The sequence below is a fragment of the Tyto alba genome, unplaced genomic scaffold (assembly GCF_018691265.1).
Source record: "Tyto alba isolate M040663 unplaced genomic scaffold, T.alba_DEE_v4.0 Super-Scaffold_7, whole genome shotgun sequence".
NCBI lineage: Eukaryota > Metazoa > Chordata > Aves > Strigiformes > Tytonidae > Tyto > Tyto alba.
In genome coordinates this window covers 26,437,953-26,465,398 of record NW_024881328.1, presented here as the reverse complement: position 1 = coordinate 26,465,398, position 27,446 = coordinate 26,437,953, and the positions used below count along the sequence as shown (strand labels likewise).

At 37.0% G+C, this 27,446-nt stretch overlaps 1 protein-coding gene across 1 annotated transcript in view; it reads left to right on the top strand.

Annotated features, from left to right (window-relative positions):
* TTN (titin) overlaps positions 1-27,446 on the top strand; it is a 240,837-nt gene that overhangs the window by 151,603 nt on the left and 61,788 nt on the right. The window contains exons 199-255 of the mRNA XM_042784452.1: positions 155-421; positions 569-666; positions 818-986; positions 1,082-1,348; positions 1,506-1,772; positions 1,868-2,146; positions 2,253-2,661; positions 2,765-2,889; positions 2,985-3,251; positions 4,321-4,590; positions 4,721-5,023; positions 5,146-5,448; positions 5,797-5,984; positions 6,072-6,186; positions 6,761-7,045; positions 7,339-7,490; positions 7,625-7,772; positions 7,900-8,077; positions 8,171-8,292; positions 8,387-8,674; positions 8,768-9,064; positions 9,199-9,385; positions 9,973-10,088; positions 10,180-10,479; positions 10,713-11,012; positions 11,105-11,210; positions 12,293-12,489; positions 12,594-12,899; positions 12,992-13,270; positions 13,743-14,042; positions 14,145-14,447; positions 14,539-14,913; positions 15,009-15,311; positions 15,779-16,078; positions 16,167-16,463; positions 16,563-16,847; positions 16,939-17,232; positions 17,630-17,929; positions 18,031-18,339; positions 18,430-18,620; positions 19,093-19,522; positions 20,024-20,332; positions 20,741-20,889; positions 20,981-21,013; positions 21,113-21,242; positions 21,344-21,643; positions 21,731-22,048; positions 22,139-22,435; positions 22,543-22,842; positions 23,532-23,846; positions 23,943-24,091; positions 24,979-25,129; positions 25,217-25,498; positions 25,590-25,892; positions 25,980-26,282; positions 26,401-26,682; positions 27,138-27,437. Coding sequence (XP_042640386.1) covers positions 155-421; positions 569-666; positions 818-986; positions 1,082-1,348; positions 1,506-1,772; positions 1,868-2,146; positions 2,253-2,661; positions 2,765-2,889; positions 2,985-3,251; positions 4,321-4,590; positions 4,721-5,023; positions 5,146-5,448; positions 5,797-5,984; positions 6,072-6,186; positions 6,761-7,045; positions 7,339-7,490; positions 7,625-7,772; positions 7,900-8,077; positions 8,171-8,292; positions 8,387-8,674; positions 8,768-9,064; positions 9,199-9,385; positions 9,973-10,088; positions 10,180-10,479; positions 10,713-11,012; positions 11,105-11,210; positions 12,293-12,489; positions 12,594-12,899; positions 12,992-13,270; positions 13,743-14,042; positions 14,145-14,447; positions 14,539-14,913; positions 15,009-15,311; positions 15,779-16,078; positions 16,167-16,463; positions 16,563-16,847; positions 16,939-17,232; positions 17,630-17,929; positions 18,031-18,339; positions 18,430-18,620; positions 19,093-19,522; positions 20,024-20,332; positions 20,741-20,889; positions 20,981-21,013; positions 21,113-21,242; positions 21,344-21,643; positions 21,731-22,048; positions 22,139-22,435; positions 22,543-22,842; positions 23,532-23,846; positions 23,943-24,091; positions 24,979-25,129; positions 25,217-25,498; positions 25,590-25,892; positions 25,980-26,282; positions 26,401-26,682; positions 27,138-27,437 — 14,196 coding nt within the window. The remainder of the gene's footprint in view (positions 1-154; positions 422-568; positions 667-817; positions 987-1,081; positions 1,349-1,505; positions 1,773-1,867; positions 2,147-2,252; positions 2,662-2,764; positions 2,890-2,984; positions 3,252-4,320; positions 4,591-4,720; positions 5,024-5,145; positions 5,449-5,796; positions 5,985-6,071; positions 6,187-6,760; positions 7,046-7,338; positions 7,491-7,624; positions 7,773-7,899; positions 8,078-8,170; positions 8,293-8,386; positions 8,675-8,767; positions 9,065-9,198; positions 9,386-9,972; positions 10,089-10,179; positions 10,480-10,712; positions 11,013-11,104; positions 11,211-12,292; positions 12,490-12,593; positions 12,900-12,991; positions 13,271-13,742; positions 14,043-14,144; positions 14,448-14,538; positions 14,914-15,008; positions 15,312-15,778; positions 16,079-16,166; positions 16,464-16,562; positions 16,848-16,938; positions 17,233-17,629; positions 17,930-18,030; positions 18,340-18,429; positions 18,621-19,092; positions 19,523-20,023; positions 20,333-20,740; positions 20,890-20,980; positions 21,014-21,112; positions 21,243-21,343; positions 21,644-21,730; positions 22,049-22,138; positions 22,436-22,542; positions 22,843-23,531; positions 23,847-23,942; positions 24,092-24,978; positions 25,130-25,216; positions 25,499-25,589; positions 25,893-25,979; positions 26,283-26,400; positions 26,683-27,137; positions 27,438-27,446) is intronic.

Here is a 27,446-nt window from a genome sequence, read left to right as displayed (position 1 = left end):
AAAAAATATTAAAAAAAAAAACAACCTTCAGCAGAGACATCTAAGAGCCTTTTTGATTATTCAGTCAATTAGTAAAGAGTATTGGAAAGTTCAGTACTAGCAAAGGGCCGGTTCTAATTTAGAATATTTCTGTCAAAAAATCTGTTTCTTTTAGAACCCCCAGTTGAATTTACTAAACCACTTGAGGACCAGACTGTTGAAGAGGAGGCCACTGCAATACTGGAATGTGAAGTTTCCAGGGAAAATGCAAAAGTTAAATGGTTCAAAAATGGAGAAGAAATTCACAAAACTAAGAAATATGATATCATTTCTGATGGCAGAGTCAGAAAACTTATTATATATGACTGCACACTGGATGATGCAAAAACATATACCTGTGATGCTAAGGATTTTAAGACATCATGCTTTCTCAATGTAGAACGTGAGTAATTTACAATTCTCCACAAAATGTCTAAGTGTTATGAATGCTATGCACTAGTGCCTATGATTGGCAATAATATCAATGTCAGCAATTTATTCTTCTCAATTGGAGTCTTTCCTCTACTGAAAATATTCTTTTCTCTTATAGCTATTCGTGTGGAGTTCCTGAAACCCCTAACTGACCTTGAAGTTAAAGAAAAAGAATCTGCTCGGTTTGAATGTGAAATTTCTCGTCCAGGTGTCAAGGTCAATAATACCTTTTAATCTGAGTAGCTCCTTCAACTAAAGCTTTTTTTTTAAATTGACAACTTTATTATGTTGTTACAAAAGAACACTCAACTGAAATCTAGAATGAGCATGTTAATATTAATAACCATCTTTATTTGTTCTAAAACAGGTGAAGTGGTTTAAGGATGGCATTGAAATTAGAAAAGGCAAAAAGTATGACATAATTTCCAAAGGTGCAAAACGCATTCTTGTTGTCAGTAAATGTGTCTTCGATGACGAAGCTGAATATGCCTGTGAAGCAAAAACAGCTCGAACTTCAGGCCTACTTACAGTAATAGGTAAAAACAGTGTTTTAGAATCTAATTATGAACAAACAATACCAGGTTTTTTTTTGATGAAAGGCTTTAATCATCTCTCAAAAATCTTATTGCAGAGGAAGAAGCTGTTTTCACAAAAAATCTTCCTGATCTTGAAGTAAATGAAAATGACACTGTAAAATTGGTCTGTGAAGTTTCAAAGCCTAATGCCGAAGTTACTTGGTTTAAAGGAGATGAGGAGGTGCCTGATAGTGGTAGATTTGAACATATTTCTGATGGCCGAAAGAGAATTCTTCTCATACGTAATGCTCATCCTGAAGATGCTGGCAAATATACTTGCAAGCTCCCAAGCTCTAGTACAACAGGAAAACTTACTGTACATGGTAAGAGAGTTATTCTGACGTCCATGTTTTCTGGAAAAAAATAAAATAAAAAATAAAATCAGTAAGAATACACAACTTGGTTTATTCTCTTTATAAGTAAAAACTAAATAAATATATATGTAAATATATATCTATATACACAAATATTTTCTTTCAGAACTTGCAGCAGAATTTCTTACCAGACCACAAAATCTTGAGGTACTTGAAGGAGAAAAAGCTGAATTTGTCTGTTCAGTATCCAAAGAGGCAATTACAGTACAGTGGCTGAGGGGTGACACAATCCTGGAGCCTGGTGATAAGTACAACATCATTTCAGATGGCAAAAAGAGAACACTTGTGGTTGAAGACTGTATTCCAGGAGATGCAGGAAAGTATACTGTCATGGTTGGTGAAGCTAAAGCTACAGCACGATTAACAGTGATTGGTAAGCTTTATTTTATTAATGTGCAGGTGTATATTTTGTTGCGTTCCTCATATATAGGACATGATGTCCTAATTCTTCTATTTTCTCAATTTCAGAAAAACTCAGGATTATAACCCCCCTTAAGGACCAAGAAGTTAATGAGGGTCAAGAAATTATTTTCAACTGTGAAGTCAATAAAGAAGGTGCCAAAGAGAAGTGGTACAAAAATGATGAGGCAATATTTGACAGTGCAAAATACATTATTGTCCAGAAGGATTTAGTTTACACTCTCAGAATTCGAGATGCACAGTTGAAAGATCAAGCTACCTATACCATCTCATTGTCAAACAAGAGAGGTGAACACGTCAAAAGCTCTGCTGCCTTAACAGTATTAGGTAAATAACTTGCACTGTATTAAAATTATTTCATCATCTTACATTCATTTTCACATCAGGATCATGAGGATGTAAATTAATCAATTTGAGGGCTTTGTCTTAACAGAGGAGGATCTCAGAATTATTGAGCCCCTTGAAGACATTGAGACCATGGAAAAGAAAACTGTCACGTTCTGGTGCAAAGTCAATCGCCTTAATGCAACTCTCAAATGGACAAAGAATGGTGAAGAGATCACATTCAACAAGCGCATTTTGTATAAAATTGATAAATACAAACATTCACTCATCATTAAAGATTGTGGATTTATAGATGAAGGTGAATATACTGTTACTGCTGGTCAAGACAAATCTGTTGCAGAGCTTCTCATCACAGAAGCACCAGCAGACTTCATTGAACACCTCCGGGACCAGACCGTCACTGAATTTGATGATGCTGTCTTTACATGCCAGCTTTCTAAAGAGAAAGCCAGTGTAAAATGGTACAGAAATGGAAGAGAAATCAAAGAAGGCAAAAAGTATGTATACCATATTATGCTTGTTAATGTGCTAAACGTGCTTGCTTTACTTTGTTGCTTTGTTTAGAAATTAAAATACTGCTTACTTTTCTCCCCCATAAAGATACCAGTTTGAAAAAGATGGAAATCTGCACAGATTAATCATAAAAGACTGTAGACTAGATGATGAATGTGAATACTCCTGTGGAGTGGATGACAGGAAGTCAAGGGCAAGACTTTTTGTTGAAGGTATGTGTAAAATTGAGTAAAATTTGTTTCTTCATTGTTTAGTAATAATAGAAACAATACACAAATAATTCTAAATGAATTGACATGTATTTCAGAAATCCCTGTTGAGATCATTCGACCACCACAAGATATTTATGAAGCTCCTGGTGCAGATGTCATCTTCATGGCTGAGTTGAACAAAGACGGTGTGGAGGTCAAGTGGTTGAGAAACAACATGATTATCGTCCAAGGTGACAAACATCAGATGATGAGTGAAGGAAAGGTCCACAGGCTGCAAGTGTGTGAGATAAAGCCCCGTGACCAAGGGGAATACAGATTTATTGCCAAAGACAAGGAAGCTAGAGCTAAACTTGAGCTAGCTGGTAAGTTGCTTGCTTTGTGTTTCTTTTATTAAATCTTAGGTTAGTGTCGTTGTTTGAGCCTACTCAGCAGCTAAACGCCCTGCAGTCGCTCATCCACCCTCCCACCACTTGGGAATGGGGAGGGAATCAGAGGGGCAAAGGGAGACTCGGGGGTTGAGATAAAAACAGTTTAATAACAGTAACAGAATAATACGCTGACAGCAATATCAACGGGTAATGTACAGTATGGTTGCTCACCACCTGCCGACCGACACCCACCTGCTCCTGGCTCACTCCTTCCTTTATATAGTGAGCATAATGTCACATGACATGGAATATCGGCCAATCCGGGCCCAGCACTCCAGCTGTGCTCCCCCGCCCCCGCACACAGGCAAGGGCTCTCGGACCTAGAGAGCCTCTCGAATCTCAGTGTGCTTCAGCACTCCTCCAGCTACCAAAACGAACATGAACTCTACTCCAGCCCAAACCAGGACAGTTAGTGAATTAACTATTTAACTAAATTGATTTTTGTTCTTTCAAAAAGTTGAATTAAAATGAATGCACAATCAGGTTGAGACAAGTATAAGTCTGTTAAGCTGTATGAATTATAATTCAGGCAACAAACATTTTTTATTATACCACATTGATCCAACTGTTGAGGAAAATATAGGTCACTTTTCAATGTCTATACGAAACAGCATGAATTGAGCTTAAAGGAAACAGAACCTTTTCATTAGGTCACTGCAGATCTAAAACATGAAAATCATTTGACTTGGTCTTTTCAGTCATATAAGGCATTTAATTCTTAATTTGCCTTTTTTACAGAATCGTGTCAATAAAATACATTAAATCATGTCAATAAAATACAAAAAACAGCTCCCTCTTCCTTGATTTTGTAGGAGGACACAGTACATACCAACCAGCCTGAGTTTCTTTCTCTGCAGCAATCCAATGAGTATATGAAGGATTTGCTCAGAATTCACATAACAGCTCCTTTTACTTTTCTATGTTAACTTATTTGCTGACTACACAAATATGTCATTTTTTTAAAAATATGGAAGTCCTTACTTGTCACATTGATCTTCCTTAGCTGCACCTAGAATCAAGACTGGTGATCAAAACCTTGTGGTTGATGTTGGGAAGCCTTTAACTATGACTGTTCCATATGATGCCTACCCAAGAGCAGAAGCTGAATGGTTGAAAGGGGAGGAAAGTCTGCCCACAACAACTGTTGATACAACAGCTGACTGCACTACTTTCAAAATTTATGAAGCAAAGAAATCAGATAAGGGAAGGTACAAGGTTATACTTCGAAACAAACACGGCCAAGCAGAAGCATTTATCAATGTAGAGGTCATTGGTAAGTACTCAAGTTATTAAAACCTTCCTTTATTTAATCCAGTGGGGGGAAAAAAAAAAAAAAAAAAAAAAAAAGAAAGAAAAGAAATAAAAAGATACAATGCCATAAAATATTGACATATCTTTGTTAGATGTTCCGGGTCCAGTTAGAAACTTGGAAGTCACTGAAACTTATGATGGTGAAGTTGGCCTTGCCTGGCAAGAACCAGAAAGTGATGGTGGAAGTAAAATAATAGGTTACGTTGTTGAAAGACGTGATATCAAGCGTAAAACCTGGATTATGGTCACTGATCGTGCTGAAAATTGTGAATACACTGTTACTGGACTTCAAAAAGGAGGAGTTGAGTACGTCTTCCGGGTTAGTGCACGGAACAGAGTGGGCACTGGTGAGCCAGTGGAAACAGAGAGACCTGTGGAAGCTAAGAGCAGATTTGGTGAGCAAAAGTTATGAAAAACTCAGTGTTTGATGGCAGTGTAAGACAAGCAGTACAAACTCTAACAATTGGTAAAAACACATACCTTGTTTTTCCTTTTTCTCCCTAAAAATAAACTGCAGATGTTCCTGGTCCTCCTCAAAATGTAGACGTTACTGATGTGAACAGGTTTGGAGCAACACTGACGTGGGAACCACCCGAGTATGATGGAGGATCTCCAATTACTGGCTATGTTATTGAACTGCGTAACAGAGCTTCCATCAAATGGGAGCCAACTATGACCACTGGAGCTGATGAACTGTCAGCTGTCCTGACTGATGTTGTGGAAAATGAAGAATATTTCTTCAGAGTAAGAGCTCAAAACATGGTTGGAGTTGGCAAACCAAGTCCTGCTACTCGTGCAGTAAAAATCATGGACCCAATAAGTAAGTATGCAAGCACTGATTGTGATTGCATTATGAGACAGAGACATTTTGGCTGTTTATATACTATGTGTGCAGGAAAGTTCAATTGAGAAATGTGTTCTGCAAATACCATGTACAATTAGATTTTTCCTACTTTTGTCCTTCAAACATATCAGGAGTACCTTGCTACCATTTGGTTCAGTAAGAACTCCAAATTAGGAATTAGGATCCAACCTCAATTTAAAAAACTGATTTAGAAAAAGCTATACAAAAGCTTTCTAAAAAGTACTTTATGGTATAGACAGCTGATATGCAGAACCATACTCCTTTATCAGTTGTGAAAATGTATTTTTTTCAAATTATTTTCAGAGAGACCAAGTCCTCCCATTAACCTTGATCATTCAGATCAAACTAAGTCATCAGTGCAGCTCACATGGGAGCCTCCTCTTGAAGATGGAGGCAGTCCAGTCTTAGGCTATATTGTTGAAAGGCAAGAAGAAGGAACAGACAAGTGGATTCGCTGTAACCCAAAACTAGTACCTGCTCTAACTTTTAAGGTAAGATGTTCTGTTCATCAACAAAGTACTCAAAATGTGTAGATCACCTTTAATATGAGTTACTAAATTATTATTTGTGCTTTTTAGGTAACTGGCTTGAAACCAGGATCCAGATACTACTACAGAGTCTCAGCAGAAAATGCAGCTGGTGTGTCTGATCCAGCAGAGGCTATTGGACCATTAACTGCAGATGATACTTTTGGTAAGCCACATGCTATTTATTAAAGATAATTAATCAGATAAATCACACAATCAAAGTACATCTTGTGAATAATATGTAAATTTTTCACCAGATAACTGTGATGCCAACTGCTATAAAGAGCCTTAGAACATTGAGATTCTGAGCTACTTCTTCTCCATTATGAAATCTGAAGATAATTAGCTGTACTATTAGAAAGAGACCTATTAGGTGACCTTTTGTCATCTGACCTAGTTTTGTGAGAAGTGGAAAGTAACAGAAGGAGAAAAAGGCAGAGAAGAGCAAAAAAAAAAAAAATGAAACAGTACGAAGTTTTTGTATTAAAGGGTCAATTAGCTCTCCTCCTTGATAATGCTAAACTGCCTTATCATCTCACATATTTCTAAAAAAACAAAACAAAACAAAAATAACAACGTTTAGCCAGGAGAGGTAAGGAGTGATAAGCCACAGCTAAGTCTAGACAGCTCTAAACTGCAGGCTGACATGCAGTCAGAATCAGCCTCTCAACACAGATACCATTAGCCATATTCAGAACATCTGAAATTATTTCATTTAATCCCTTTTCCTCTTTTTCCAGTTGGACCTACAATGGACCTGAGTGCATTTAAAGATGGGCTGGAAGTTATTGTTCCAGAGCCAATCAAGATCCGTGTTCCTATTACTGGCTACCCTGTACCAACGGCCACATGGTCTTTTGGTGACCAAGTCTTGGAAGAGGGTGATCGTGTAACAATGAAGACCACTGCCTCCTTTGCAGAACTTGTAATTACTCCAAGTGAACGTCCAGACAAGGGAATTTATTCCTTAACATTAGAAAACCCTGTGTCATCTGTTTCAGGAGAAATTAATGTTAATGTCATTGGTAAGCAGACATGTATATTTTCTAGCAATAACATTCCATATTTGTCTTGCTAAAATCTAATTAGGTTAATAAAGTGAAATCACACAACTTTCAGTAAACCAAATATATTAAAATAAAACTACAAACTAGAAAACCATCCTCCAAAAAACTCTTTTACTTGGTTATCAAAATCCAACTTTGCTGTATGAGGAAGAATGACTAAGAAAAATAACTCTTCTGGCAGACAGACTACATGAGATCATCTGCCAAACTCCAATTACAAAATAATTAATACAATTTTGTGTGATTTCTAGCTCGTCCAGGTGCACCAAGAGAACTTAAAGTTTTAGACATAATCAAGAACACAGTACAGCTGTCATGGGAACCTCCAGAAGATGATGGTGGAAGTCCAGTTACTGGTTATATAATTGAAAAACGTGAAGTAAGCCGGAAAACGTGGAACAAAGTAAGTTCATTCTTAATTTCAATTTCTGTTTGCTATAATGTTTCCATATGTGCTACTGAATTTTGTGCCTTATTTTGGTAATTGCTCTTTGGAAATAAAATTTAGAAACACATTGGAACCTTCCTTCTCTTTAGGTCATGGATCGTGTTGTTGACCAAGAGTTCACTGTACCTGACCTCATCCAAGGAAAAGAATATTTATTTAGAGTTTTTGCATGCAACAAATGTGGCCCAGGAGAACCCGCGTATATTGATGAACCTGTAAATATGTCAGCACCAGCAAGTGAGTCAACTGTTTCATGTTGCTGATTTTCTGTTTCTGAAATCTTGCTGATTTTCTTCAAAATAAGATGTAAAAAATATATCTTCCTTCGGTTTCTAAGACGTCATATGTTTTAAATTTTTAATAGCGGTACCCGATCCACCAGAGAATGTTAAATGGAGAAATCCAACATCAAAAGGAATCTTCCTAACATGGGAGCCTCCCAAATACGATGGTGGTGCCCGCATTAAGGGTTATCTGGTAGAAAAATCCCAACGTGGCACAGACAAGTGGGAGACATGCGGGGAGCCTGTAGTTGAAACAAAGTAAGAAAATTAACATCAGAAGGTATATCCTTTCAATTAACTGTGCCATCCTCACCACTTTAAATATCTGGATTTTTTCTTTTTTACAAACAGAATGGAAGTAACAAAACTCAAGGAAGGAGAGTGGTATGCATATCGGGTCAAGGCTTTGAACAGAATAGGAGCTAGCAAGCCAAGTAAGCCAACAGATGACATTCAGGCCATTGATGCAAAAGGTAATTATTTCACTAAATTACAACAGCTGCTTTATTTTTACCAGTCTCTGAAATACTGTTTCTATAAAAACATTTTTATTTTCTCCTAAATCAGAGGCTCCAGAAATTTTCTTAGATGTGAAACTTCTTGCTGGACTTACTGTGAAAGCTGGAACTAAAATTGAGCTACCAGCTAAAGTAACGGGAAAGCCTGAGCCCCAGATTACTTGGACCAAGGCTGACAAAATTTTGAGACCTGATGACAGAATCTCCATTGAAACCAAACCTAATCATTCTACAGTCACTATTACAGACAGCAAAAGGAGTGACAGTGGAACCTATATTATAGAAGCTGTAAATTCCAGTGGACGTGCTACTGCTGTTGTTGAAGTTAATGTTCTTGGTATGCATATGTCTTGTGTTGTTTATAAAAATCATTAGTAACATACTGAAATATGCAAGTGGAAGATTAACATTCACATCTTATTCTCTACAGATAAGCCTGGTCCACCAGCTGCATTTGATGTATCTGAAATCACAAATGAATCTTGCCTTCTGACATGGAATCCGCCACGAGATGATGGGGGTTCTAAAATTACCAACTATGTCCTTGAGAAAAGAGCTACAGACAGTGAAGTATGGCACAAGTTGTCATCAACTATTAAGGATACAAAATTCAGAGCTACCAATTTAACTCCTCATAAAGAATATGTGTTCCGAGTCAGTGCCGAGAACATGTATGGTATTGGAGAACCAGCACAGTGTAGCCCCATCATTGCAAAATATTCATTTGGTTAGTTAATTCAATTAATGTTAAATTTTTACAATATTTTAATAAGGGAAAAAATATATGCGTGATGATACTCATTTTTGCTTCATTTTGTTTTGGTTTGTTTTGTTTTTTATTTAATTTATTAATTTATACAGATCCACCAGGCCCTCCAACAGGTCTCAAGCCTACAGAGGTCACTAAAGACTCAGTCACCTTAACATGGAATGAACCAGATGAAGATGGTGGCAGCCCCATAACTGGCTACTGGGTTGAAAGATACGATCCTGAGCAGGATAAATGGATAAAATGCAATAAAATGCCAGTGAAAGATACAACATTCAAGTAAGACTATAGTCAGTTTAGTATGAAATAAGTCGCAGAGAAATAAAAATGTAAGAATAGCCTTTAAACAAGTTTTATATTGTTCTTACTCTTCTTAACTTGCTTCCTTAAGTTTAGAACCAACTAATATCAGGTGGCATACTTTTTTTGATAATTAATGTTAAAGAAGAATGTCTTTACAGACAAGTGAGTCATCTTTTTGTTTTTAAAAAAGTTACGCTTAATGATTTCTGTGCTATGTGCTTATTCGTAAAACATTCTAAAGTAACAGACATAGCCATCTAAAGTATCAATTTGCCAAAACCCTGGGGTTTTCTTCTCATGATACTTGTATTAACTACCAACCATGAAACATGGGAAAATACAAGATGGCTCTGAAAATTTTGGTTTCTATGTCATGGTACACCATTTTACTGTTGACAATATAACTATTTTGAATGTTCACAATTTCATAAAGCATCATTAGCAGTAATTTGGGTATTTCAGAGTTTCCAAGTAAACTGGAGTATGAAGAGTAGAGAGAATAATGTCTTAGGCACAAATTAATGTGTAGATTTGATTTAATTAAACTTAATTTTTATTTCCAGAGTTAAAGGTCTTACAAATAAGAAGAAATATAAGTTCCGTGTCTTGGCAGAAAATCTTGCAGGACCTGGAAAACCAAGCAAGGAAACAGAGCCAATCTTAGTGAAAGACCCAATTGGTATAATAAACACATTTTTAATGGTTTACTTTAAAAACAACAAAAAAAAATTTGTTTTCAATCACATAACTAATATTGGACTCCTGTCTAGATCCACCATGGCCTCCTGGAAAGCCAACTGTGAAAGATGTTGGCAAGACATCATTATTCCTGAACTGGACAAAGCCAGAACATGATGGAGGGGCAAAGATTGAATCTTATGTCATTGAACTACTAAAGACTGGAACAGACGAGTGGGTGAGAGTAGCTGAAGGAGTTCCCACAACTGAACACTTCCTCAAAGGTCTTATGGAGAAACAAGAATATTCATTCCGTGTAAGAGCTGTGAACAAGGCAGGCGAGAGTGAGCCCAGTGAACCCAGTGACCCTGTGCTGTGCAAGGAGAGGCTCTGTGAGTATTGTTTCAGAACATGCTGCTGCTGAAAATACATTGTCTCTGTTTTTAAAATAGCCCCAGGTCTGGCTGTCTCTGTAGGTACCAAGTGAATTCTTGGAAGGCCTATGAAATATTAAAATCTACCCTGCTTCAGCTAAGAAAATAATAGTTTTGGTGTATTCCTTGTCTTTCAAGATCTTTGATGGGAAATACACCAACCTGTTTTACCTTCTTTTGCTATTTTACAGATCCTCCTTCACCACCTCGGTGGCTTGAGGTTATTAATATTACTAAAAACACAGCAGATCTTAAATGGACAGTACCAGAAAAAGATGGTGGTTCCCCAATTACCAACTACATTGTTGAAAAGAGAGATGTAAGGCGAAAAGGCTGGCAGACGGTTGATACAACAGTGAAAGATACCAAGTACACAGTGAGCCCACTGACTGAAGGCTCATTGTATGTGTTCCGTGTGGCTGCTGAAAATGCCATTGGGCAGAGTGACTATTGTGAAATTGAAGATTCAGTGCTTGCTAAAGATACTTTCAGTAAGTTTCAGATTTGCTTACTGAGTGACCAATAGAAACAGCTCATGTGTAATGGATTACTATACTTCTAATGTGTGTATTTTTTTCTTTAGCAACCCCTGGGCCTCCATATGCTCTTACAATAGTTGAAGTGACAAAAGGCCATGTTGATTTGAAATGGGAACCACCTAAGAATGATGGTGGCAGACCGATTCAAAGGTAAGGTCATTTTACGTTTATGTAGTGTTTCCTGCAAATTATGATCTTTTAATGAATGAAGACATTTCTCTTAAAATGTTTACATTTGAAATGTACACATTTTATATGAAAAAGAGGTGGATGGATGAAAAAAGTAGCCATATGGTCAAAACAATTAAGGGTTTGATTTTAAAATGTGGAAATAATGCAATTATAGATAGCCTAATGTACATGAACAATGAATGTGTGTCAACATCCTCAAAACAACACCTAATAAAATCAGATTAAAATATTAAAAATTTAAGGCAGCCATGGTCTCCAGTGCCTCCAGAGCTGTAGCTGCTTAGACCCATCTATCAAGTAATATTCTTACATTTTCCTTCTGCCTTAGTTTCTCATTCAAACTGTATAAACTCAGCTAAGATGAAGCCTCATCTCTTCTGTCCATTCTCTTCTTTATTACACTTTTCAAACTGACTGGTTTACTCCTTTGGGTTGCTTCTAACTTGTCCTTTTGTTTGGATTCTGAAGTATTTGTTCTCTGAAATTCTCCCTGAATGCCAGATAGATTTTTCCTCTTTATATTTTCACTCTTCCTCTCCTTCCCAATCACAGTAAGCAGATCTTAAACAAACTGACAGCTACAGAGATCTGCCTGAAACAATATAAGTTACTTAATTTTCATTACTTTCCCATAGCCTATCATAGGTATAATTTTGATAGCTGAGTCACTCACAGATAATATCTACAAATACTCTCAGTGTACTAACCATTGAGATCCAAACTAGCAAAGACGCATATAGCACAGAAGTCCTCTTACCTCTGCAGCTCTCTAAAATCTGAGAACACAGCAAAAGTTCAGGAACTGGCTTTCAGAGTTGGGTCTGTCAGTCATGTCAGCCCCATTATGTCCAAGACCTACCAAGACTATCACGACTAACTGGCTGATGTGTGAAATAAAGATCACTGAATCTGTCACCCGTGACTCTCTCTACTTTTCCATGGCCAAACTATTCTAATCTCTCTTTATCTATTTTAATGAGCAAGGACTCTGAATTTTTCATATTTCAAGTGCCTAATAATATTTTCCCCCATTTTTTCAGATATGTTATTGAAAAGAAAGAAAAACTAGCCACTCGTTGGGTAAAAGCTGGCAAGACAGCTGGTCCAGATTGCAATTTCAGAGTGACTGATGTCATTGAAGGTACAGATGTACAGTTCCAGGTTCGTGCAGAAAATGAAGCTGGCTGTGGTCATCCCAGTGAACCAACCGACCTCATTCATATTGAAGATCCAACAAGTAAGTAATAGTATAATATACAGTGTATGGATTACGGAAGCAGTATACTGCGTAGAATGGATATGCTGAGAGAAAAATTACACAATTCTTTTCCATTTCTGCAGGCCCTCCTTCACCTCCTCAGGATTTACATGTCACAGATGCAGGTCGAAAACACATTTGCATTGCATGGAAACCACCTGAGAAGAATGGTGGAAGCCCTATTATCGGGTATAATGTTGAGATGTGCGAAGCAGGAACAGAAAAATGGATGCGAATCAATTCTCGACCAATAAAAGATCTAAAATGTAAAGTGGAAGAAGGTGTTGTTCCAGACAAGGAATATGTGCTGAGAGTCAGAGCTGTCAATGCTGTTGGAGCTAGTGAGCCATCAGATATTTCAGAAAAAGTTGTTACCAAGGACCCAGACTGTAAGAATAGATTCCTTCTTTTTTAGATCTACATAACTGAAAAAAAAATGGTATTTGGCAACTTTCTAGTAATATTATACTTACTTTTACAGGTAATCCAACCATTGATCTAAAAACTCGTGACATTGTTGTTGTTAAAGGACAGAAATTACGTATCCCTATACCCTTCAGAGCTGTTCCATCTCCAACTATAACATGGCACAAAGATGGCAAAGAGTTGAAAGCTGGTGACAGAACAACAATGAAGAGTGACTACACCTCTGCATTGCTTGAAGTCATAGACAGTGTTCATGCTGATGCTGGTGTTTATACTGTCACATTGGAGAACAAGCTGGCATCAACAACTGGCTCAGTTAATGTCAAAGTCATAGGTAACTGGGCTTCTTCCATGCTGAAAAATATACTCACTTGAGGCCTGCAGCTGACAGAAGAAAGGGCTAAAAGAATCCCTTTTCTGCCATGTGGAGGAATTACTTCAACTCAGACACATGTAGACCATCATAAAGACATTAATGTTACAAAATCCCACCAAAAAAAAAAAAACAAAACCCACAAAAAACAGACCAAAACAAACAACACTTTACCCCAGATTGGCCTAACTAGTCAGTGGCTGCTCAAAGCCCAATTATTATGAATAGTTTTCATATAAATATAAAAATAGCTATAAAAGTTCTGAACACTTTTAACCTTCAGAAACATAAATTCATATATATGCTGTGTAGCCAACATTTGTGGGTTTGGTCTGCTTTCTGCAAAGCAAAGCAATGAAATATAATTTCATATTTGTAGGAATAGTTTCCCATCTATTTAGTTAACTAATTTTATTATTCTTATTTGAAACAGGTCCACCTGGACAGTGTAAAGACATTAAAGCAAGTGAAGTTACTAAGAACTCTTGCAAAGTATCCTGGGAACCTCCAGACTTTGATGGTGGTACTCCTATACTACATTATGTTCTGGAACGTAGAGAAGCTGGTCGTAGAACATATATCCCAGTCATGTCTGGTGAAAATAAACTTTCATGGCAAGTCAAAGATCTTATACCAAACAGTGAATATTACTTCCGTGTTAAAGCTGTCAATAAGATTGGAGGAGGTGAATATCTTGAACTAAGAAACCCAATCATTGCAGAAGACCCAAAACGTAAGGGTTTTTTACTACTAATTAATGTAGCAAGTTGAATTTTAACTAAAATCTTCATGCTTTCTTTTCTCATATGATACCTCTTTTTCTACTCTTCCACAGAGCCTCCAGATCCTCCTGTTGACCTTGAGATCCATAATCCAACATCAAAATCAGTAACGCTTACATGGAAACCACCCTTGTTTGATGGTGGAAGCAAGATTATGGGTTATATAATAGAAAAACTCGCTAAGGGCAAGGAGAGGTGGGAGAGGTGCAATGACTATCTTGTACCTCTATTAACTTATCCAGTGAAAGGTCTTGAGGAAGGAAAGGAATATCAGTTTCGTGTTCGTGCTGAGAATGCTGCTGGCATCAGTGAGCCTTCTCGGATTACTCCTTTTGTGAAAGCTGTGGATCCTATTGGTATGAATTGCTCATTTGATTGTAGTCATTGCCATACATAGTCAAACACTGGAAGATTCTACTCTACATTTATCATTCTGTGTTATTACAGAGGCTCCAAAAGTTTTCCTGGCTGCAAACCTACAGTCTGGCCTTGAGGTGAAAAGAGGTGATGAGATCATACTTGAGGCACATATTTCAGGGTCACCTTATCCATCTATCACTTGGCTGAGGAATGATGAAGTTGTCAGACCAGAGGAAATCAAAAAGAGAGTAACAACTTATACAAGGAAGAAGAAGGGTGAAGTTGAAGAAGAGAAACCTTTCCAGCTTTCACTGCCAGAACGTATGAGTATTGACAACCACAAAGAAGGAGAGTCAGTACTATCAATTCGTGACTCCATCAGAGCTGACCATGGCACATTTACAATTAAAGTGGAAAATGATCATGGTGTTGCAAAAGCCTCATGTGAAGTCAATGTGTTAGGTATATAATGACTGTCCTCAAAAACACCTAGTTGTTCAGAATGTTGGTTAAGTGCACAAGATGACTACTCATCAATTTTCTTGCTTTGCTAACAGATATACCTGGGCCTCCTGTCAACTTTGTATTTGAAGATGTGAGGAAAAATTCTGTCATTTGCAAATGGGAGCCTCCCCTTGATGATGGTGGAAGTGAAATCCTAAACTATGTACTGGAAAAGAAAGACAATACAAAAGCTGAAATGGGCTGGGTCACTGTCAGTTCAACACTCAGGCATTGCAAATTCCATGTAACAAAACTGATTGAAGGAAAAGAATATCTCTTCCGTGTATTTGCTGAAAATAGAGTTGGATCAGGGCCACCATGTGTATCAAAACCAATGACAGCAAAAGATCCTTTCTGTAAGTTTTAATTTTGAAATACAACCTTTTCAGAAAACCAGTGTAAAGCTACACATGATTCTTAGAACATTCAGTTTTATCTATGTGAATGTTTCCCAGAAGAAACTTGAGCAATGTAATTATTATTTATTGCACATTTTAAACCATTGAAATAAAGGGAAATACTGAAAACATTCTAATTTTAATAGTAAAGAAATAGGAATGACAATCACTGTCATAAAACTTTACACTTAACAACTGAAGAGTGATATTCTCTGTGTTCAATAGACTAATATTTTTACCAGAAGAGAGAACCACTTCAAATTTGATTACCGATTGCAGTTAGGAACTAAAGTTTCTAAGAAAGAGAGTAGAAGAACTATGAATGACTTAAAATCAGTCATTTCTTATATCTTAGTTGTCTCTCAGCTTTGAGTAAGCTCTGAAGAACATGCCAATTATGACAAAATTACAATTCTTTTTTTCAGCTCCACCAGATCCACCTAATAAGCCTGATGTACAAGATGTTACCAGCAACAGTATGTTGGTTAAATGGAATGAACCAAAAGATAATGGCAGCCCTATCATAGGATATTGGATTGAAAAACGTGAAATTAATAGCACTCATTGGGCTCGGGTCAACAGGAACCTTGTGAATGCTCTGGAAATAAAAGTTGAAGGACTGTTGGAAGGATTAACCTACATCTTTAGAGTATGTGCTGAAAATGCAGCTGGCCCTGGTAAATTTAGTCCACCATCAGATCCAAAAACTGCACAGGACCCAATAAGTAAGTAGCTTAGCAGCATCTAATAGCAGACAGGTGACAGAATAGGATTCATAGTCTTTAACTTTGATTTACACCTGTTTATTTATAGTGCCACCTGGTCCACCAATTCCAAGGATTGCCGATACAAGCTCAACTTCTATTGAGTTAGAATGGGAACCTCCTGCGTACAATGGTGGTGGAGATATCACTGGTTACCATGTATACAAACAACTGGTGGGAGTAAAAGAGTGGTCACGTTGCACAGAGAAACCCATTAAGGTTCGACAGTATACTGTTAAAGAAGTCAGAGAAGGTGCAGACTACAAACTCCGTGTTACTGCACTTAATGCAGCTGGTGAAGGACCACCTGGTGAAACTGAACCCACAACTGTTGCAGAACCTAAAGGTATTGCAATTGTATTATTTTCAAGAAATGTCCAGCTGCTTAAAAGGTGGTTTTGAATCTCTCCCTTGAGCTAATGAACTGTTTCTATCTCTTCTCCAGAGCCTCCCACTGTTGAGCTGGATGTTTCTGTCAAAGCAGGCATTCAGATCATGGCTGGGCAAACTATTAAAATTCCTGCTACTGTGACAGGACGTCCTACTCCCACCATTGCATGGACTGTGGAGGAGGGTGAATTAGACAAAGATCGAGCCGTTATTGAAAATGTTGGCACAAAATCTGAGTTAACCATTAAGAACGCATTGAGAAAAGACCATGGAAGATATGTAATTACTGCTACCAATAGCAGTGGTTCCAAATCTGCAGGAACAAGAGTAGAAGTATTTGGTAAAACAAATATTTTCTGAAATCAACTGAGCATTTCTTATGGTGAGATAATCTTTGGGTTTTATCCTACTTGTTTGATTTTGTTTTTCAGATGTTCCTGGGCCGGTCCTTGACCTAAAGCCAGTGGTCACAAACAGAAAGATGTGTTTGCTTAACTGGTCTGATCCTGAAGATGATGGTGGAAGTGATATCATAGGCTTCATTGTTGAAAGAAAGGATGCCAAAATGCACACATGGAGACTAGCTATAGACACAGAGAGATCTAAATGTGATATTACAGGTCTAGTTGAAGGGCAGGAATATAAATTCCGTGTTAGTGCCAAGAACAAGTTTGGTACTGGTCCACCTGTTGAAATAGGACCCATACTTGCAGTTGATCCATTAGGTAAGATGACTAATTTTATGGAGTTTTTAAAACAATTTTTAAATATAGGTTAATAATCCAGTATTGTTGCATGGATTGCTTTCTATACCGAAAGTATATTTACTTTTCTACTACCTGGATAAGGAATCTGCCTTAGATTAATTACTTCAGACAGAACTCTGAATCAGTTCTATAAAACTACTATAATTCTTTATGTAACAAAATACTGATGTCTACTGAGACACTGTTAGTCACCTTTTTATCCACATACATGAGAAAATGTATACGATCTGTAACCATACTCAGATACTTTGTATACAAAGCTATGGCTTTAAAAAGACAGAGCTATTGTAATCATATGAATAAAAATTTTCTATTTTTTAATGCTTTTTTCTTTATGATTTATCTGTGGTAACAGGTCCTCCAACAGCACCTGAGAGGTTCATGTACACAGAGAGGACAAAGTCAAGCATAACCCTTGATTGGAAGCCTCCACGTAGTGATGGCGGCAGTCCTGTCTTAGGATATATTGTTGAGAAGAGGAGACATGATTCAAAAGACTATGAAAGAGTTAATGCAAGGCTCTGTCCAACAACATCTCTTCTCGTTGAAAACCTTGATGAACTTCATATGTATGAATTCCGTGTCAAAGCTGTCAATGCTATTGGAGAAAGTGAACCATCTTTGCCTCTTAATGTAGTTATACAAGATGATGAAGGTATATCTGCTTTTAAAAAAATCCATATAAATATCTCCAGAACACTGCGAGGCAGTTTCTCTGTTTCATCTCCATTCTGCCGTGTTTTTTCTTGTTTTCAGTACCTCCAACCGTTACATTACGCTTGGCTGTGAGAGGAGATACTATCAAAGTGAAGGCAGGAGAACCAGTTAATATTCCTGCTGATGTAACAGGTCTGCCAATGCCAAAGATTGAATGGGACAAGAATGAAGTTTTAATTGACCAAACATCCAGTGCACTTAAGATAACCAAAGAAGAAGTATCTAGAAGTGAGGCAAAAACGGAACTTATCCTACCTGCAACAGTGAGGGATGATAAAGGCACTTACACAGTGAGAGCTTCCAATCGTCTTGGCACTGCATTTCGCAATGTGCATGTTGAAGTGTATGGTAAGAATGCGATATTTGAATAAAATGACAGCTAATAAAATACTCTGCCTTTTTCTTAATGTAATTCTATGCTCCGTTGCTTTCATACAGATCGTCCATCTCCACCAAGAAATCTTGCTGTTTCTGATATTAAAGCAGAATCATGCTATTTAACGTGGGATGCACCTCTTGATAATGGTGGTAGTGAAATTACCCATTATATTATTGAGAAACGTGACGCTAGTAGGAAGAAATCAGAGTGGGAAGAAGTTTCCAAAAGTGCTGTTGAGAGAAGATTTGGGGTAATTTATAAAATATCTTTATTACATACTTTAGTATGCATAAAAAGTAACAATAGTACATATCTAATGAAAACTGCTATTTGTAAAGATACCTGTGCTTGTGCTCCATTTAGACTCCAGAATTACTGGATGAAGGTTGCCTATCTATGCATGTGTGTCTTCCTCATGTGACAATTGTTCTCTTTTGCTACTTAATCTCAGCTGAGTTTAGAAGACATCTTCCTTTCTATTTCCCAGCATTATTGATACCTTTACTAACTGCAAAAACAAACATGATGACATTTCTGTTTATGTTTGGTCCTATGCATGTGAAATAAGAATATCCCTAAGGGATTACATACCGCTGTTTAGTACCTAAACATAGATATCTCAGTGTGATTCCAAGACAGAATTTTAAGTAAAAACTGCTGCACAATTTCAAATTAGTTTATTCTGAAAGTAGCCAAGTAGTGATTAAAATCTCATTTTTCAGGTATGGAATCTTGCAACAAATGAAAAATACCAATTTAGAGTCCGGGCTGTAAACAAATATGGAATAAGTGATGAATGCCTCTCAGAAAAAGTTGTTATTAAGGATCCCTACGGCCTTCCTGGACCTCCTGGAAAGCCAAAAATTCTAGATCGCACCAGATCATCAATGCTGGTGACTTGGGAACCTCCTTTGAATGATGGTGGCAGCCCAATTACTGGTTATTGGTTGGAGAAGAGAGAGGCAGGAGGTGTCTACTGGTCACGTGTTAACAGGGCTCCAGTAACAAAACCATCAGTAAAAGGTCTACAGTACAATGTGCTTCGTTTGGCTGAAGGTGTTGAATACCAGTTTAGAGTTATGGCTGAAAATCTTGCTGGAATTGGCCCTCCCAGTGAACCATCAGATCTTGCCTTAGCAGCAGATCCCATATGTGAGTACATAATTTGTATGACTATTTTTAAGGACTACATCACACAAGAACCAAAGTTTGATACTATTATTTATATTGATTTTAGTGCAATTACTCCGATGCTTTCTTTTCATTAAGCCAGAAAGAATATATTGACACAAAGTAGTTTCCTGATTTTCTGCTTTTTACCATTTTAAAAATAATTAGCTTTAATTTAATTTTTTAACCTCTTTTATGAACTTTTAACTGTCATATCAATGTAAACATTGCCAAATAAACTTCATAATCAGATTTTTATATTATTGGTTTTCTTTATTGTTAAAGAGTTCAATCTTTATGCCTTGTACCTTAAATATCCCTTAATAATATATGTAATATATATACTTAGTATACGTGTTCTAGCATTATACACTAAGTATGACACAAGAAAATGAAAATACTTGCATTCTTCTAGAAACTATGCAGAAAAATATAGGCAGACACTAACTCACAGGTAATTTTTACTTGCTCTTTTTTTACAAGTTGTGCCTGGTCCACCATCTTGCCCAGAGGTCAAAGACAAAACCAAATCATCTGTAGCTCTTGCATGGAAGCCTCCACAAAAGGATGGTGGCAGTCCTATAAAAGGGTATATTGTCGAAATGCAAGATGAAGGTAGTACTGACTGGAAGAAAGTGAATGAAGGAGACAAACTCTTTCCTACTTGTGAATGTGTTGTTCCCAACTTGAAAGAGCTCAGAAAATACCGATTTAGGGTAAAAGCTGTAAATGCTGCTGGAGAGTCAGAACCCAGTCCTGCAACATCAGATATACTGGTCCAAGATATTCTAGGTAAGTGTTCTAGGAATTAATTTAGGTATTTAAATCTAAATTCCACCTACTGTTGTGAATGTCCAAGCAGGATGCCAAGCAAGCCAAAGTCAAGACAGAGCAAATAAATATGCAAAAATGTAACAAGAGATTGACACACATTTTTGAAAGTGACATGATGACCATACCAGAGCAGGATCCATTAAAAAACTGATGAACACCTACAGTTATACTAAGGAAATGTGTATTTTATGAGGAAATTACTATGACAAATTTTTCTATTCTTATACTCCCCAGCTTCCTTTTTGCACACCCAAACTTTCTCACATAAGCATGCATTATGAATGTTTATGTGGGGTTTTATCTCGGTGATGACAGAAGTTTGCTTTCAATAGCTGTTAAAATTTATATATTTAAATAATTTTACAGAGGAACCAGATATCTTCCTTGATATTGGAGCACAGGATTTCCTCTCTTGTCGTGCTGGCACAACAATTAAAATCCCAGCTGTTATCAAGGGTCGTCCTGTTCCAAAAACATTTTGGGAGTTTGAAGGAAAGGCGAAGACAATAGCAAAGGTTAGTAAAAGAAAAAGCTTTTTTCTACATGTGTTTCTAGGCATTTTAGCTTATCCCCTTTTATATTTACATTATTTCCATTTGTTTATAGGAGGGAGGTCACAATGTACCTGAAGAAGCTCAGGTAAAGCAAGCAATTTTTGTAATGTTAGTATCATTACATTTTTCAAACATAAATATTTAAAGTTAATCTGTAACTTCTCTCTCTTTCTATAATACACAGGTGGAAGCAACCGATACACGTTCAGTGATTACGATCCCTGAGTGCAACAGAAGTCATTCTGGACGATACAGTATTACAGCAAAGAACAAAGCAGGACAAAAAACTGTGCATATAAGAGTCAACGTTCTTGGTACAGCTTACACATATTGAAGTATTCAAATACTAGATTTTAGTCTTATTTTTCTACATACTTATGTCAAATTGTTTCTGTTGCGCTTTTTACCTTAACAGATGTCCCAGGTCCACCAAAAGACCTAAAAGTAAGTGATATCACAAGAGGTAGTTGTAAACTTTCATGGAAGATGCCAGACGATGATGGTGGAGATAGAATCAGAGGCTATGTTATAGAGAAAAGAACTATTGATGGGAAGGCCTGGACTAAAGTCAATGCAAATTGTGGAAGCACTTCCTTTGTTGTACCCGATCTCATATCTGGCCAAGAGTATTTCTTCCGGGTACGTGCAGAAAACCGTTTTGGTGTTGGCCCTCCTGCAGAAACCATTCAGCGGACCACAGCCAGGGATCCAATACGTAAGTGTAATAAAAGTCAAACAATTTCTTTAAAACCAGATGGTACTGTACAGTGGATTTATTCACATTTCTGTTTTGTTTGTGAAGATCCTCCTGATCCACCCATTAAACTAAAGATTGGCCTTGTAACCAAGAACACGGTGAGCTTGACATGGAAACCACCAAAGAATGATGGTGGAGCTCCTGTTACACATTATAATGTTGAATGTCTCCGCTGGGATCGTACTGGAGAAGTGAAAGAGACTTGGAAGCAATGCAACAGACGTGATGTGGAGGAAACAAAGTTTACTGTTGAGGATCTTGTAGAAGGTGCAGAATACGAATTCAGAGTCAAAGCTGTAAATATAGCAGGTCCTAGTAGGCCTTCAGCTACTGTTGGCCCACTTGTTGTCAAAGACCAGACATGTAAGTAATAACTGATACCAGTAAATACAAATTCCATTTTAAAAATATTAAGTATTTTTACGTGTTGATTTTTTCAACATTTCATTGTAGGCCCACCATCGATTGAACTCAAAGAATTTATGGAGGTTGAAGAAGGAACAGATGTTAACATTGTGGCCAAAATAAAGGGTGTACCCTTCCCCACATTAACATGGCTAAAAGCTTCTCCAAAGAAACCAGATGACAAAACACCAGTGTTGTATGATCAACATGTCAACAAGATTATTGGTGAAGATACATGCACTTTGTTGATTCAACAGTCTCGTCGAAATGATACAGGCTTATATACTATAACAGCTGTAAATAATCTGGGAACTGCTTCAAAGGAGATGAGGCTAAATGTTCTGGGTACATATCAAGAACTCCTATGCATTGCATAAATTGATAGCATTCATGTGATACTTTATTTTAATGGAATTTGAATTAATTCTTCTTTATATAAATGTGTCTTTTAGGTCGTCCAGGACCTCCAGTGGGACCTATTAAATTTGAATCCATTTTGGCTGATAAAATGACAATATCATGGCTTCCTCCATTAGATGATGGTGGTTCTAAGATTACAAACTATGTTATAGAGAAAAAAGAAGCAAATAGGAGGACGTGGGTACCTGTTACTAATGAGCCTAAGGAATGTTTATTCACTATTCCCAAGTTGATGGAAGGCCATGAATATGTGTTCCGCATTATGGCACAAAACAAATTTGGTGTTGGAGAACCGTTGGATAGTGAACCAGAAACAGCACGAAACCTTTTCAGTAAGTGAGAATATGCTTCCAAATTATGTCAGTTGCTATCATATACTGGTATGTGTACAGCATCTGTTAGATATCACCATTACTTTTCTTTCTTTATAGACGTAAATTTTCTAGAATGGCTTGAAGAATTTTAGCATTAATAGTTAGTTCTTAAAAGCACATATAGTACTTAAAAAAATACTTCTCTCCCTCCTTGTTATATATTAAAATGTAATCAAGTTTTTAAGAATAAAATATTTGAATAAGAGTTTATCTGAGAAGATTCAAGTCATTCTGTTGTATTTGAGACGTAGACCTCATCAATCAGGAAGAGTTTATTTCCTGCGTTCACTTTTGAAAGAGAAATTAGACAGTAGCTCTGTTGTAGAAGGAATGTTAGGCTGTCAAGAGAAAATCATTCTTAATACACCCAAAGTTAGGCTGGGCACTGAAATGAGGTACCAATGCAGGAAGATGAAAAAAACTCATTTTTGACAATTGTTATTTGAAGGAAAGATGTTTCATATGTCACAGAAGTATATGTACCTGAATAGGGGTGGGAAGGTGAATGAGGGAAGGAGTCTCATGCAGATAGGTAACTACTCAATGCAGCTGTGACTGTCTCAGTGCACAGCTCTGTTTTTCACTCTAGCTATTTCCATCTTCCTTTAGCAGCTTTTTTCACAAGCTATGTGTGATTTCTTTCCTAGCTGTTCCTGGACCTTGTGACAAGCCAACAGTTAGCAGTATAACACGTGACTCAATGACTGTAAATTGGGAAGAACCAGAACATGATGGTGGCTCTCCTATTACTGGTTACTGGTTGGAGCGCAAAGAGACTACTGGGAAGAGATGGACCAGGGTTAACCGTGATCCTATCAAACCTATGACACTGGGGGTTTCATACAAAGTCACAGGTCTTATTGAAGGCTCTGAATATCAGTTCCGTGTTTCAGCTATCAATGCAGCTGGTGTTGGTCCACCAAGCATGCCATCTGATCCAGCAATCGCTAGAGATCCTATTGGTAAATATTTCAGATTCCCATTTTTGAATTTGAAAATATTCAAGTAAGGATGTAGAATATATTGTTATGCTGTAATGATATGATGGTGTTTTTCAGCCCCACCTGGCCCTCCTATTCCAAAAGTTACTGATTGGACAAAGTCTTCTGTAGATTTGGAATGGTCTCCACCACTAAAGGATGGTGGTTCTAGGGTCACTGGCTACATTGTTGAGTATAAAGAGGAAGGAAAGGAAGAATGGGATCGGGTAGGTGGAAAACTATTATAGAATCTGTGTTTCTTCCCTCTGTGTGTCTATCAATAGAAATTGCTGCAGAAAATGTATTTTTTGCAAATATTCAATATGCAAGTTAATTTCTAAAAGTTCATATTTTTGCACCACAATTATCTTCATGTGTTTAAAATATAAGACCAAATGTAAAAGTCAGTAATTGTCCCTCCACATCAAGTTAACTTTGCAGTTAATTAAACTTAGAATTTTTAAATTTCTGTTTAAAAATGTGAGAGAATATGTAGGTAATTTGTGATGAACAGAAGGCAAGACCAAGTTATGACTGGCAAAAAGTAAGTCCCACTGGTATCAAACTGTGCCAAAACATTTGCAACTCCATGTCCCTACAATTTCCTACTTTTTTCGATAATGCATTACTGAATTATTTTTTCAGTAATACATTTCTGAAAATTTAACTATTGGCTATTTTTTTGTATCTCCATAAACATTTTTGTGTGCATTTTGAATAATACCTAAATTTACTGCACTGTTTCCAGATAAACAGGCTTCATATTGGGGGTTAAAAAGAACAAAGAATTTGGGTTTTTTGCCACTCTCACTTGTATGAGTTTAATTGTCCAATAATACATTTAATTATTCTGAGACCACAGACCATTATAATTACTCTAATATCCTTGCTGATAGAATTATCAAAAAGGTGAATCTTCAGAATTGCTTGTATGTCCATGTCCTGTATGTCTTTACATAGATTCTGAAGAATTCTATGTGAGCTAGATCCATATATGCTTAAGACTGTCTTGTGCTTGTAAATCTGAAACATCTGATGTAAGATTTGTTTCAAACATCTCAAAGAAATTGATGATACCTTGATGTTAGCTGATGTTATAATATTTTTTTTCCAGGTAAAAGATAAAGAAATTAGAGGAACCAAGTTCGTTGTGGCAGGATTAAAAGAAGGATGTTTTTATAAATTTAGAGTTAGAGCAGTGAATGCTGCTGGCATTGGAGAGCCTGGAGAAGTTACAGACATTATTGAAATGAAGGACAGAATTGGTATTTATCATTTACGTTCACATTTTTAGTACCTCTAAGTCAAAGTGAGGAAAAAAAAAAATATTTTTTTTTGTTCACCTCCCACAGTGGCTCCTGATATTAATTTGGATGCAAGCGTCAGGGACAGGATTGTTGTTCATGCTGGAGGAGTAATTCGGATCATTGCATATGTCTCAGGAAAACCAGCTCCAACAGTGACCTGGAGCAGGGATGACCGAGCTATACCAGAAGAAGCCAAAATTGAAGAAACATCTATTAGTTCTTCTTTAGTCATCAAGAATTGCAAAAGGAGTCATCAGGGTATATACACTCTTCTTGCTAAAAATGCCGGTGGTGAGCGGAAGAAGAATATTATTGTTGATGTGCTAGGTAAATAAAAACTTCAGTTCTTGTGAACAAGTAAAAATTTCACAACATTCAGCATGTACACTTAAATACTCTATTTCTTCTTTGCTTTCAGATGTGCCAGGCCCAGTTGGAATGCCATTCCTTACTGAGAACCTAACCAGTGACTCGTGCAAATTGACATGGTTTACTCCAGAGGATGATGGTGGTTCTCCTATTACCAACTATATCATTGAAAAACGTGAATCTGACCATAGAGCTTGGACTCCAGTAAGCTGCACAGTTACAAGACAGAATGCTACTGTTCAGGGACTCACTGAAGGGAAAGCCTACTTCTTCCGAATTGCAGCTGAGAATATAATAGGCATGGGTCCATTCACAGAGACAACAAAAGAGCTTGTCATTAGAGATCCAATAAGTAAGTATATTTTGGGGGTTGGATTACTGTCATATGAGAGGAATATGCAGAAAACTGCATTTACTATATTTTTTTGTTTATTCATAGCTGTTCCCGACCGTCCCGAAGACCTGGAAGTAAAAGCAGTTACCAAGAACTCTGTTACATTAACTTGGAACCCTCCAAAATATAACGGAGGCTCAGATATCACCATGTATGTTCTAGAGAGTCGTCTCATCGGAAAAGAGAAATTCCACAAAGTTACAAAGGAGAAAATGCTTGATAGGAAATACACTGTAGAAGGCTTGAAAGAGGGTGACACCTATGAGTATCGTGTGAGTGCTTGCAATATTGTGGGTCAAGGCAAGCCATCATTTTGCACAAAACCAATCACATGCAAGGATGAAATTGGTATGTATCTTTTTCATATTACTTTTGAAAACAGTGATTACATTTACTGATTCCTTTCTTTTTCTTATTAATATTTCTGACATTTGTGGGCATTGTGCTTTTTAATATCATCTTTCAGCTCCTCCATCACTTGACCTTGACTTTAGAGACAAGCTTATTGTTCGGGTTGGTGAAGCTTTCAGCTTGACTGGACGTTACTCAGGCAAGCCTGCACCAAAGGTTACTTGGTTAAAGGATGATATTGTTGTGAAAGAAGATGACCGTACAAAGATCAAGACAACTCCTACAACTCTTTGCTTGGGGATACTAAAATCTGTCCGTGAAGACTCAGGCAAATATTGTGTTACTGTGGAGAACAGCACAGGATCAAGAAAAGGATTTTGTCAAGTTAATGTTGTTGGTAGGTTTCACTGAACAGCAGTATTGTCTGTGAATTTTAGTAGTGACTAGAATTCACTGAATTGTATAAAATGTAAATGTTAAAATGTGTTGTTTATTAAAATAATTTTACTTGCTGCATTCTCATTTATACCGAAATACTATTTATTAATTTTCAGTACATACTTAACTCTGGCTTAGCTTGTTCAGAATGAATGATTTAATGTCTCTACATGCATTTCAAGAATGCCAACGCTGTCGAAAATGTCAATCACCAAATATAAGCATTAAGGAATTAAGTCCAGTGAGTCAAATACCTACTAAAGAGGAAAAGTCTCGAAGTCTTGATTCCTTATTAAAACTGTAATGCTAACTTTCTAATTTAATAATATATTTACTGTATTGACACTGTTTAATATATGTCCTTAGGTGAAGTTCATATAAAAGCATGGGTATGCTTTATTTCTTTTTAAACAGATCGCCCATCACCTCCAGTAGGCCCAGTTATATTTGATGAAGTTCATAAAGATCATATGGTAGTTTCCTGGAAACCTCCATTAGATGATGGAGGCAGTGAAATTACAAATTACATTATTGAGAAGAAGGATGCACACAGAGACATATGGATGCCAGTTACATCTGCCACAGTTAAGACAACATGCAAAATTCCTAAGCTGCTTGAAGGAAGAGAATATCAAATTCGAATTTATGCTGAAAATCTTTATGGCATAAGTGATCCTCTCATCTCTGATGAGATGAAAGCCAAGGACCGTTTCCGTATGTTAT